Genomic DNA, 13,720 nt, shown 5'->3' on the forward strand with positions numbered 1-13,720 from the left:
CCCCCGCTTGATGAATCACCATGAAACTTTCAACACAGCAGCTAACCTGACCGTCCCAATAGTTTTTTAAATTTTACAACGATTCATCAAACGAAGTCAAAGATATTGCGAAAAGAAAAAATGCCTTTCCTACAGAAACTAGGTCCTAAGTATAACTACCTACTGGTAATATATATACACACCCACACCCACACTGACATGCATATATATATATATATATATTCACTTAAAAAAACCATAGGTTTCACACATGTTATAGTTAGCAGGACATTTCACTAAAAAAAAAAACCATGAAATTCCCCCGTTATAGTTAGTTCAGGCAACTATAACTCACGCGACCGCAATCCACTGCTGATGACGTCAGATATTACATCACTGTATTTAGACACTTATTTACCCATTTATTCTTCCATTTACCTTTAGCTATACATATATTACAAATATTTATTTTACAGAAAGACACATATGTCATCAGTGATGTAATATCTGAAGTCATCAGCAGTGGATTGCGGTCGCGTGAGTTATAGTTGCCTGAACTAACTATAACGGGGGAATTTCATTGTTTTTTTTCGAGTGAAATGTCCAGCTAACTATAACATGTGTGAAACCTATGGTTTTTTAAGTGAATTTGCAAGGTTTTTTAAATGCTAATTCCTAACTATAACGTGTGTGAAACCTATGGTTTTTTCAGTGAATTTCAAAGGTTTTTTTAAATGCTAATTTATGTATGTAGTTTTCTTTTTCTTTTTCTTTTTTATGGCATTTTCACTGTGCGCGCACCGTGCACTCACCGTGCGCACACCTTCGTGATTTTTTGGGTAAAAAAAAAAATATTTTTTCTCATCCTTCGGGGTCCTTCAGGGACCCCTGACAAAGGCTAGGGGGTCAGAAACTCTCTACCCTGCCCCATTTTCATGTTCTGATATGTTTTTTTTTTTTAATGGCTTTTCGCCGTGCGCACACGGTGCGCGCACCCCGCGATTTAAAAAAATAAATAAAAATGTTTTTTTCACGCTTGGGGGTCCGTCTGTGACCCCCTGACAAATGCTAGGGGGTCAGGAACTCTCTTCCCTGCCCCCTTTTCACGTTTTCCACCTTTTTTCCACCTTTCCTCTTCAGTGCGACAGACAAAATGGCAGCCGACACTTCCTGATTTCGACCGATTCGAATGTTTACTGACATCTAACAACCAATCAGAATTTCGCTCGCGCACGGCACCGTGCGCGCACCGTGCGCGCACGGTGCGCGCGTATAGATATTTATATGCTTTTAAATGCTATTTTCTCAGGAAATACTGAACAGATTTACACCAGACCTGCAAAAGGCACTTCCCTGACCTGAGGACTACCTCTCTGCCAAATTTCAAGTATTTCTGTTCAGCCGTTCGGGCTGTACCTTCGAATAAAGGTCCCTATGGGAAAATGCATGGGGAAAATGCGTTTTGGGACCCCCTTTTTTCTCGGCCCCCGCTTGACGAATCACCCCGAGACTTTCAGGGTAGGAGCTGAACGGAGCGCCCCATTAGTTTGGAAAATGTCGCGAGGATTCGTCAACCGGCGCCAAAGTTATTCAAAATAGAATTTTGAGATTTCCTATGGAAACACGATCCTAACTATAACTATCTACTGGCGACCGCCAGTAGATAATATATATATTCAGTGAAAAAACCATAGGTTTCACACATGTTATAGTTAGCTGGACATTTTACTCGTAAAAAACCAATGAAATTGCCCCGTTATAGTTAGTTCAGCTAACTATAACTCACGCGCCCGCAATGCACTGCTGATGACGTCACATATTACATCACTCATGACATGGTCAGTGACATCACTCATGACATCACTGATGACATCTCAAATGACATCACTGATGACCTCACTGATGACATCATCCAGTGAATGTGTGTTTTTCTGAAAATTAAATATGTTTTATATATGTATATCTCAAGGTCGATGGAAGAATAAATGGGTATATAAGTGTCTAAATGGATGATTTGTTTTTAAAAAATTGATTGTGTAACTGACTGATTAAGTGTATCTCTCACTTTGTGTATAAGTGGCTGCATGGGTTGGTGAGTAGCTACATGGGTGTCTATATAGGTTAGTAGTTGTTTTTTTGAGTATCAGTCTGAGTGTCTGTATGGTTCGGTGGGGGGTATTACGTAGTGCATAGGTGCATGAATGAGTGACTCACTGTTTGTATGTGTTGAAGACAGCATGTGTGCAGGACTGTATGGGTGGATGAGTGTGTGTATGGGTGTGTTAGTGAGTGAATGACTGTCCCAATAGTGTCTTCAGGAGTAACTACATATGTTTTAAACTAGTATATGTGACTATTGGTGTATATATGTGAGTATATGTGAGAGGGAGAGATTGAAAGAGTTCCTGTATGAATAAGTATGTGTTTCTATAAGTGATTGTTTAAAAGACTAAGTATGTGTAAGTTTCCGTAGAAGTAAGTGTGGTGGTGTGTGTATAACTGTATATGCAGGTGAATGTATGTTTGATTCTTTATTAGCATGAGTGACTATGTGTGTGAGTAACTCTATGGATGAGTGGCATTATGTAACAGGATGTATAGGTGTATGAGTACATATGATGAGTGAGTACATGTATGAGTGACTGTATAGGACTGTTGGTGAATGAGTGGATGTGTATGTGGATCTTAGAATTACTGAAGAGGTTGTTGTAACTGGTATTGGTATGTCCATTGTTTTGAAAATTTTAGTCTCTATTTTTGAATGTGTGTATCAAAGCTTATATTAAGGTGAGAGGAGGTCTGCCACTCTATCACAAGGATGATGTCATCAGTGATGTCATCAGTGATGTCATTTGAGATGTCATCAGTGATGTCATGAGTGATGTCACTGACCATGTCATGAGTGATGTAATATGTGACGTCATCAGCAGTGCATTGCGGGCGCGTGAGTTATAGTTAGCTGAACTAACTATAACGGGGCAATTTCATTGGTTTTTTACGAGTAAAATGTCCAGCTAACTATAACATGTGTGAAACCTATGGTTTTTTCACTGAATTTCTAAGGTTTTTTAAATGCTAATTCCTAACTATAACGTGTGTGAAACCTATGGTTTTTTCAGTGAATTTCTAAGGTTTTTTAAATGCTAATTCCTAACTATAACGTGTGTGAAACCCATGGTTTTTTCAGTGAATTTGCAAGGTTTTTTAAATGCTAATTCCTAACTATAACGTGTGTGTAACCCATGGTTTTTTCAGTGAATTTGCAAGGTTTTTTAAATGCTAATTTTTTTTTTTATTCTTCATTTTTTTCAAACATATTTTTAATTTAATTTTCTTTCATTTTATAAAGACTATGCTTAAATTTTTAAAATCCTTAAATATTTTTTTTTAATATATTTTTTAAAATAAACATGTAAAATTTTTTACCAGATTTTTTTTTTTTTTTTTTTTTTATAGTACGCGTACCGTAAGCTCACGGTAAGCGTACGGTTTACGCAACGTCCGTAATCTATCTACGCTGCTTGCGTATAGTTACGCACTTTGCGTAGCCGCGCGTACTGCGCGTGGGACGCGTGCGCGCTTACGCCACACGCGCACGTTACGCGGAAGTGCCGGGGAGTGACTGTTATGCGCATGCGCGCAAGCGCGTGTCTTTTTTACGCGCACGCGTACTTTTTGCCGTAAGCGTACCGTAAGCGTACCGTAAGCGTACGGTAGGTCATGTGATCTTGAAACACAACTTTTGATTGGTTGAAACTACTTTCAGTTCTAGAACTCTCCTACACCACACCCATTCCCCTCATTTCTACTTGTGATCCCTTGGGAGAAGGAGCTGGTTTGTCTTTGGGATACGATGGCAGAACAGCAGAGCTCTTCTGAGAGTGAGGCTAGCACCAGCAGCACTGTCTTGAGGCAGAGATCGAGGAAACAAAAGCCTTCTTATGTTTGGGATTATTTTACTTTTCCAGAAGGCCAGCAAAAGGTGAATGCACCCTTAGTTACTTGCAAGCTGTGTAAGCGTGTACTTTCTAGAGGTAATCCTAACAGGAAGTATTCCTTTGGGAATCACACCATGAAGAGACACCTCCAGGATGTACACAGAAGGACACATGGTCATCTTTTTGGAGGTAACTCTTCAGAAAGACGAGCCAGTACATCCACAGCAGCTCAGCCTGGACCATCATCTGCAGGGCTGACTCCTTCTTCTTCAGGTCAGGTGAGCCCTTCATCTGTGGGGGGAGAATCTCCTTTTGCTGGCCCTCTGGAAATGAACCTTCGATTTCGGAAGGTTGATATTCATTGCACATTTTGTAAAGGTCTAATTTGTCATAGGGAGACCAGTGTTTCCCTAGTGAACAACAAAATAGATCAGCACATTTGTAGCTTTGAATGATTTTCCCATGCTTCCTTTCCTCTGTCCCTGCATGAACACAACGGTTCTTTTAAGAGCCAACCTTATCTTTCATCTTTTTTTTACATATGTTTTTTAAAACCTTTTTTTTTTTTTTTTTACCGTACGCGTACGGTGCGCGTACCTTTTTTTTATTTTTTAAAAAAAACACTAAAAATCAATTATCACATTACAAGGTCCTTGAGAGACTACAATTATTATTATTGACTTACCATACTCACTCAAAAAAATATTTATTCATTTGTTTTTTTACTACATTTCTTTTCACAATAGTCACAAAACGAAATTTCTTTGCCAATTTGAAAGCACACTTACTGCTCTTTTTTTTTTGGGCAAGTGAAAATCACTTTTACAGACTGACACATTATGAAACCACTTTTTTTGATTTATTTAAATGCACATGTCCAAGCTGTTTTTTCAGACCACCACCATGTGTATTCTCTGTGTCTGCCTACACTCCAGCAAGGGCAACCAGCCTTAGTGATGCTGAATGTATTTGCATTACAGACTTAAACCTGAAAACCTCACTGGCTTCTAAATACTGTGCATGACTATACATGGCAAGCACATGGGTGTGTGCTAAGCCTCTGCTTCTTCCCCAAAAAATTCGCTCCCCCTTTCCATCTAATGCAACTGTGAAATCACCAGAGCAAGACGCAATAAATCTCTGCCTATAATTCCTCTATGCACACAGAGTCATGTTTTCACATTAGTCCCAAAACGAAATTTCTTTGCCATTTTGAAAGCACACTTACTGCTCTTTTTTTTTCGGGCCGAGTGAAAATCACTTTTACAGACTGACACATTATGAAACCTTTTTTAAAAATTTATTTAATTGCACATGTCCAAGCTGTTTTTTTTTCAGACCACCACCATGTGTATTCTCTGTGTCTGCCTACACTCCAGCAAGGGCAACCAGCCTTAGTGATGCTGAATGTATTTGCATTACAGACTTAAACCTGAAAACCCCACTGGCTTCTAAATACTGTGCATGACTATACACGGCAAGCACATGGGTGTGTGCTAAGCCTCTGCTTCTTCCCCCAAAAATTCGCTCCCCCTTTCCATCTAATGCAACTGTGAAATCACCAGAGCAAGACGCAATAAATCTCTGCCTATAATTCCTCTATGCACACAGAGTCATGTTTTCACATTAGTCCTAAAACGAAATTTCTTTGCCAATTTGAAAGCACACTTACTGCTCTTTTTTTTTCGGGCCAAGTGAAAATCTCTTTTTACAATTTGAAATCACTTTTACAGACTGACACATTATGGAACCACTTTTTTTTCTTTTATTTAAATGCACATGTCCAAGCTGTTTTTTCAGACCACCACCATGTGCATTCTCTGTGACTGCCTACACTCCACCAAGGGCAACCAGCCTTAGTGATGCTGAATGTATTTGCATTACAGACTTAAACCTGAAAACCCCACTGGCTTCTAAATACTGTGCATGACTATACATGGCAAGCACATGGGTGTGTGCTAAGCCTCTGCTTCTTCCCCCAAAAATTCGCTCCCCCTTTCCATCTAATGCAACTGTGAAATCACCAGAGCAAGACGCAATAAATCTCTGCCTATAATTCCTCTATACACACAGAGTCATGTTTTCACATTAGTCCTAAAACGAAATTTCTTTGCCAATTTGAAAGCACACTTACTGCTCTTTTTTTTTAGGGCCAAGTGAAAATCTCTTTTTACAATTTGAAATCACTTTTACAGACTGACACATTATGAAACCACTATTTTTGATTTATTTAATTGCACGTGTACAAACTGGTTTTTTTTCAGACCACCACCATGTGCATTCTCTGTGACTGCCTACACTCCACCAAGGGCAACCAGCCTTAGTGATGCTGAATGTATTTGCATTACAGACTTAAACCTGAAAACCCCACTGGCTTCTAAATACTGTGCATGACTATACATGGCAAGCACATGGGTGTGTGCTAAGCCTCTGCTTCTTCCCCAAAAAATTCGCTCCCCCTTTCCATCTAATGCAACTGTGAAATCACCAGAGCAAGACGCAATAAATCTCTGCCTATAATTCCTCTATGCACACAGAGTCATGTTTTCACATTAGTCCTAAAACGAAATTTCTTTGCCAATTTGAAAGCACACTTACTGCTCTTTTTTTTTAGGGCCAAGTGAAAATCTCTTTTTACAATTTGAAATCACTTTTACAGACTGACACATTATGAAACCACTATTTTTGATTTATTTAATTGCACGTGTCCAAGCTGTTTTTTTTTCAGACCAACACCATGTGTATTCTCTGTGTCTGCCTACACTCCAGCAAGGGCAACCAGCCTTAGTGATGCTGAATGTATTTGCATTACAGACTTAAACCTGAAAACCCCAGTGGCTTCTAAATACTGTGCATGACTATACATGGCAAGCACATGGGTGTGTGCTAAGCCTCTGCTTCTTCCCCAAAAAATTCGCTCCCCCTTTCCATCTAATGCAACTGTGAAATCACCAGAGCAAGACGCAATAAATCTCTGCCTATAATTCTTCTATGCACACAGAGTCATGTTTTCACATTAGTCCCAAAACGAAATTTCTTTGCCAATTTGAAAGCACACTTACTGCTCTTTTTTTTTTCGGGGCAAGTGTAAATCACTTTTACACACTGTCACATTATGAAACCACCATGTGTAACTACAACAAAAACAATTCCCATTTCTATTATTCATTTCTTAAGTTACCACATACATCCCCTCTCAAACTCTAAACTCGCCTTTAAAATTAGTTAGTTGTGAAAGAAATGTGACACTCAAACAGCAGATTATCAGAGCCAGGATCTCTGTTGTGTTCACCTCTCTCCTCTCAGCAGAACCAGATAATGGCAAACTTTCCCTCTATTTTTCCACACATATACATGTAAGTTTCAAATCTCAGTGCTTCCCCCTTTTTTTCAAATGTAATCACACATTTCTATTGGTTGAAAACCAACCCTTTTCCAAAAGTACCCTGCCCCCAACTTGACTTCTGCCTAGTACCCTTCCCCCAACTTGACTTCTGCCTGCTACCATAGCAACAGCTCATGGAACACTGCTGTGTGCAGTTAGGTCAGAAGTTCGACACACAATGTTTCAATTCCACAGAGCAAGAGTGCTTGACTTTTCAAACCTTACAGCAAATCCATAGTACTGTTCTTTGGTTACACATTTTTTTGTACCAATACAAAACATGCTTCTATTAATTTTCACATACAGCCTAGTTTTTATTCTAGAATGGTATGAAACAGCCAATCAGTTCTTTTTGTTTTAAAAAAATATGTATGCCTCCATTTCCAAACTGTCTTTCTTTTCATATTGCCATTCTACTGAAAGACACCTCCTGAGTGCATCCAGTTCTCCTTTGAAGATGTTCACAGTGTGGATTGTAGGGCACAGCTATGTCTTCTGGAGTGAAAAGTTTGCAGAGAAAACAGATATGGTGAGAGACCTTGCTTTGCCAAATGTAGACATTAAATGGATTGGTCAGAGAGGGTTAAAGTGGCACCAATTGATGCCATTGGTGAAATCCTTCATTCAAATCCAACACCCTGACCTCATAATAGTGCACTGTGGTGGCAATGACCTAGGCACTTTGACTGGGGTAGGTCTGGAAATGCTTATGAAGGACACCTTTGCACAACTGTTTACACTTTTCCCTAAAACTGCCTTTGTGTTTTCCAACATATGCCAAAGGCAAAAATGGAACTGGTCCAATCATTTCTGTCCACAGATTGACAAAGCAAGAAAGCACGTCAACAAATCTGTTTCTGCTTTCCTCCGTGACTATGGTATGGGTGCCATTTACCACAACAACTTGCGTTATGACATGCAAGACATTTATAGAGGAGATGGTGTGCACTTCAATGATGAAGGGAACAGAGTCTTCCTCTTGAACCTTAGACTCTGCATCGGTACTTACTTGTAGGTACCACTAAAAAAATGACTTCATAAACACAACAGCTCTTTTTAGAGCTCCCTAATTTCTAAACTCTTAAATCTGCTTTTCATTTATCTATTTTTATTTTTTTACCGTACGCTTACCGTAAGCTTACCGTACGCGTACCCCGTGATTTTTTTAAAAATCAATAAATGTTTTTTTTGTACTTTTCTGTCCTTCTTTGACCCCCTTACAAATGTTAGGGGGTCTGTAACTCTCCTCATTGCCCCCTTTCCTTGTTTTCACTCTTTTTTTTCAGAGTGAAATACACAAAATGGCGGCCGCCGCTTCCTGGTTTCGGCCGATTCGAATGTTTACTAAGATCTAACAGCCAATCAGAATCGCGCTCGCGCACGCCGCCGTACGCTTACCGTAAGCGTACGGTAAGCGTACCGTAAGCGGGCTCAGATATATATATTGATTTAAAGGCTATTTTCTCAGAATCTACTGAACAGATTTACACCAAACCTACAAAAGGCACTTCCTTGACCTAGGGACTACCTCTCTGCCAAATTTTGAGTAATTCTGTTCAGCCGTTCGGGCTGTAGCTCGTTCTAAAGGTCCTATGGAAAAATGCATGGGAAAAACGCGTTTTGGGACCCCCCTTTTATCTCAGCCCCCGCTTGACGGATCCCCCCGAGACTTTCAGGGTAGGAGCGGAGCGTAGCGCCCCACCTATTTTGAGAAATTCGCGAGGATTCGTCGACCGGCGCCAAAGTTATTCAAAATAGAATGTTGAGGTTTTCCTATGGAAACGTGGTCCTAACTATAACTACCTACTGGCGACCGCCAGTAGGTAATATATATATATATATATATATATATATATATATATATATATATCGCAATTTAGAATCCATGAATCGCGAGGGGCAGCAAACTCCACACATACCACAAGCTTCCACTCCTCTGCTTGATCCCCGTTCCATAGGGAAGAAAAGAGACAGACAGTGATTTCCAATTCGAGTAGCCAGCCAAGATTGATTACATGCAACAAAAGATGGAGATTTGCCCGATGCGTCTCAGAAAACTTGTCTCCTTGGCCATGGGTTTCAAATGTAATATTCCCTTTGTTCCTATGGAGTTCTATTTTAAGTCCCTTACACTATTATTTTCTGTGTGTTTTGCAATACCTGTGAGTGGACATGTGTGGTGGTGGACTTACTCCACGGCTGGGCTTGAGCACATACACCGCTTTTATGCCCTTCCTTGTCTTGTTAGTGGGAGTTAAATAGAAACATTGCATTCCAAGCACACATTTATTAGCTGCAAGAATAAAACAAGTTTGTTTGCTTTCTAATTCTAATTTAAATGTCTGCCCTTCACTTGCACCTTGTATGGACAGCATGTGAATGTAAAAACATGGTAAATTAAAATGTGCTTACATGCACTAGGAAATACACACTTAAAAGCTCTGCCACATTCATTACCTCTGTCTTGTGCAAGCATTGTCATATTTGAAAATGCCCCATCTTGTATACAGATTAGTCCCTTAACAGCTCCTTTTTAGGTTGAGCCTAGTGGCAGTGTGCATGTGCTGGGAGAGAAGCCAGCGCCCACTCTCCACCCATATTTTTCATTGGCTTGTGTCCTTGCCTTTCGTAAATGCTGCTTCGGATTTGTTAATAGGCTTGTTAGTCCCTCCTAAGTACAGCCTTGTCTTCATTTGTAACCTCTCATTGCTACTGGCCCCTTTACTTCGCTTGTTACAGGGGACCTGTTATTTAGTCTGTAAGCACCATTTACTTTATTGAGTTTCTCTTACTGCAGGCCGGACACATACTGCGTCAGCTGAAAATACTTGTGTTTTTCTAATCAGCACAGGCCCCTGCTTTCAATCACATTAGCCAGGCATTATCTCATGTCTGTTTCAACCCCCAATATAAAATGGATTGAGAAAGGATTAGCAAATTAAGGAATGTGAATTCCAGGTAGCACATAATCGTGTGCAAATGGGCTGAAGCTGACATCAGCACATCTGTATTACATGTCATCTGCACTAAAGCCACCTGATGGGTTGTTTTCAAAAGCCTGTTTTATTAACACTACCACCAATACCACCACCTCCACCACCACCAATACCACCACCACCATTACCACCACCACCAATGCCACTACCACCACCACTACCACCACCAATACCAACAATACCAATATGACCAATAGAAATACCACCAACAATACCACCAATACCACCACCACCAATACCACCACTAATACCACCACCACAATACCAATACCACCACCAATACCAATAACACCACCAATACCAATACCAATATGACCACTAGAAATACCACCAGCAATACCACCAATACCACCAGAACTTTAGATCTCGCTGGAATCAAGGAACCTGCCAAGACGAAGAGCTGGAAGAGCTGCCAGGAGAAGTACTGCCCCTTTGCTGTGTTGTTGCTTTGTTGGGTTGGCCTGCAGCTGCCTTTGGTAGTGAAATGCTTGTTTCATCTTGATAACCTACCAGTTTGCAATGCGAGGTGTCTACATCTGCTTAGTGTAAGCATAAGAACTCAGCACTCAGATCATTCAACAAATCTAACTATTGCAATGCTCAGTGCTTCAGACTATTATGTTCTATCTGGTGTTTGACCAAATTACAGAGACGGCTGTGGAATCTATACCACCTTCCCTGGTCTACAATATGTATGTTAGCAAATAGAGCTCACCCCCGTGAGCCAGCCACCATGGAGCCTGTGAGCCAATAATAAGCCTTCAATCGAAGAGGCACTTCAATGAAGCATATTAATGCAGACCCAAAGGCTGCTTATGTGAGGAGTCTAAGAAAAAATGATCCTCCAGTCATAGTCTTAATTATTGTTAGAAGTCAAAAAGTCTTTATCCAATTTAATCATGAACATGGGGAGTTTCATAAAAATATATCCTATTCCCTTTGTCCAAAGTATTTTTTTACATACAAAATGAATAGGCTACACTTTTCTCTTAGGGGTGTGTGAAATTTGCATAATCTGCTTGTGCATTATTGCACAAATTTTGGCAAAATCATTCAAAAGTGTTTGTAATTATAGAAATGCAAACCTGTCATCTTTAGTGTGAAATTCATATGGACGCATTTCATTGTGAAAAATAGTGCAATAAACACAAGTGGTAAGAGTAACAGATTCCCATGCTTTGCCCATTTGCATCATTCCGACATGCCTCTGATAAAATTTTACTCTAAACAGTACTTAATTACGTGGTGTAATGGCAACATTTCAGGAATTTTGGCTAGAAAGTAACACAATCTTCCCAAAATTGTGTGAATTATGCCAGTGTCATTTAAAATTCCCCCAGGCCTAGTTTTGTTCGTTCTCACAGAGCTTCTTCAGTGCGAAGGTTTAACCTTAAAATCACTTGTACAAAAATGACATTAAAAACTTATGTTCATTACATAATGAACTACAATTTACATTGACATATGGCCACAGAAATATAGTGTTATCACCATAATATTTTATTCACGGATTTATGTACTCATATTTGGATGTTGATAATTGATTTTGTATCCAAAACTTCAGACTTTATTCCCTTGTTCAACCATAATTGACATAATAGAGGTCCATGCAACATCCATTGGATTAGAAAATCGGAGAAGGAAATCAGTCTTTCACTAAACTAGGTTGGCTTCTCTACACAGTGCACCTTGAAACATTCTAAATTAAGCGAGGTAGGTAATTTAATATATAGTTTATCATTACATAACTTATGGGAAGCTGCTAATGGTATCTTAGCTAATGAGTACTGAGATCAAACTGGTCAATTGTACATCACAAGTACTTGGAGACAAAAAAAGAAAAAACAGTGATAATGGACAATTGGTAAAGAGGTCTGCCTAATTAGGGCAGCCTCAGTTGATGGATCCCCAGCAGTTTGAGCGTGGTGTGTACGACGAGAAGTCAATTATTGTAAACAAATATCTCATTAATTTGTCGATCATCGTATAAATTAGTCAAGAGATAAGAGCAAGGAGGATGTGTTGATAACTTGTTCAAATTGAGATTAGAGTAACTCCAACTCAGTCTCTTCTAACTTCCTTAGAAGAAGAATTAGTCCTCAATAGTAAGTAGTCTCTGTGCAGACATTCTGTTGAAGTAAGGTAAAAAAAGAAAAAACAGGTAAATAAAAAGTGAAACTGGTGTCGGTGAACACTAGGTGGTAGACTATGAAGAAACTGGTGTTAGTACACACTAGATGGTAGACTATGAACAAACTGGTGTGAATACACACTAGGTTGTAGACTATGAAGAAACTGGAATGGATAAACACTAGGTGGTAGACTATGAATAAACTGGTGTGAATACACATTAGGCGGTAGACTGTGTAGAAACTGATGTTGTACACACTAGGTGGTAGACTATGAAGAAACTGATGTGAATACACACTAGGTGGTAGACTATGAAGAAACTGGAATGGATACACTCTAGGTGGTAGACTGTGTAGAAGCTGGCATTGTACACACTAGGTGGTAGACTATGAAGAAACTGGTGTGACATTAGGTGGTAGACTATGAAGAAACTGGCATGGATACACACTAGGTGGTAGACTGTGTAGAAACTGGTGTTATACACACTAAGTGGTAGACTATGAAGAAACTGGTGTTAATACACACTAGATGGTAGACTATGAAGAAACTGAAATGGATACACACTAGGTGGAAGACTGTGTAGAAACTGGTGTTGTACACACTAGGTGGGAGACTATGAACAAACTGGTGTGGATACACACTAGGTGGTAGACTATGTAGAAACTGGAATGGATACACACTAGTCGGTAGACTGTGAAGAAACTTGTGTTGTACACACTAGGTGGTAGACTATGAAGAAACTGGTGTCGGTACACACTAGGTAGTAGACTATGAAGAAACTGGTGTGGGTACACACTAGGTGGTGGACTATGAAGAAACACGATCACTAGGATGTTTCTTGTTAGTAATTGAAAAAGGAGGCAAGTCAAAGCCTGGATGAACAGGGATTAGAGCAGCAGGGAATGGGGATGCAGCGAGGCACTTATGTGATGAAATGGGGGATCCCTTCCTCTGCTATTTGGTAATGATAGGCTTTGGGTTCTAGAGTAAGTGCTGAAACAATGTCTTTTGCTTGGAGCTTGTGCACACGTTGCAGTGTCTCACTTCCTGAAACCCAAATTTTGCTTCTTTTCAGACTATTCACAGCTCTATGATTAACAACACGCCGTGTGTGATTGTGGAGAGCTCTGGACGTGTTGCTGATGTCATAGCCCAGGTAGCTCATATGAACCCTTCAAAAATCACAATCGCCTTGATCAAGGAGAAGTTGCGCAGTCTTTTTCAGGATACCTTCGATTCCTTCAGCGAAAACAAGATTATCGAGTGGACTAAGAAGGTGAGACTCCCTCTGC

The 13,720-nt window shown here is 39.9% G+C and overlaps 1 protein-coding gene across 6 annotated transcripts in view; it reads left to right on the top strand.

Moving 5' to 3' along the window:
• Window positions 1-13,720, top strand: part of LOC146808458 (transient receptor potential cation channel subfamily M member 2-like) — a 729,321-nt gene that overhangs the window by 239,566 nt on the left and 476,035 nt on the right. For all 6 annotated transcript variants that reach the window (XM_085623568.1, XM_085623566.1, XM_085623567.1 and 3 more), the window contains exon 9: window positions 13,504-13,704. In XM_085623568.1, the coding sequence (XP_085479694.1) occupies window positions 13,504-13,704 (201 nt within the window). The remainder of the gene's footprint in view (window positions 1-13,503; window positions 13,705-13,720) is intronic.

This window comes from Triturus cristatus, chromosome 8 (assembly GCF_964204655.1).
Source record: "Triturus cristatus chromosome 8, aTriCri1.1, whole genome shotgun sequence".
Lineage (NCBI taxonomy): Eukaryota > Metazoa > Chordata > Amphibia > Caudata > Salamandridae > Triturus > Triturus cristatus.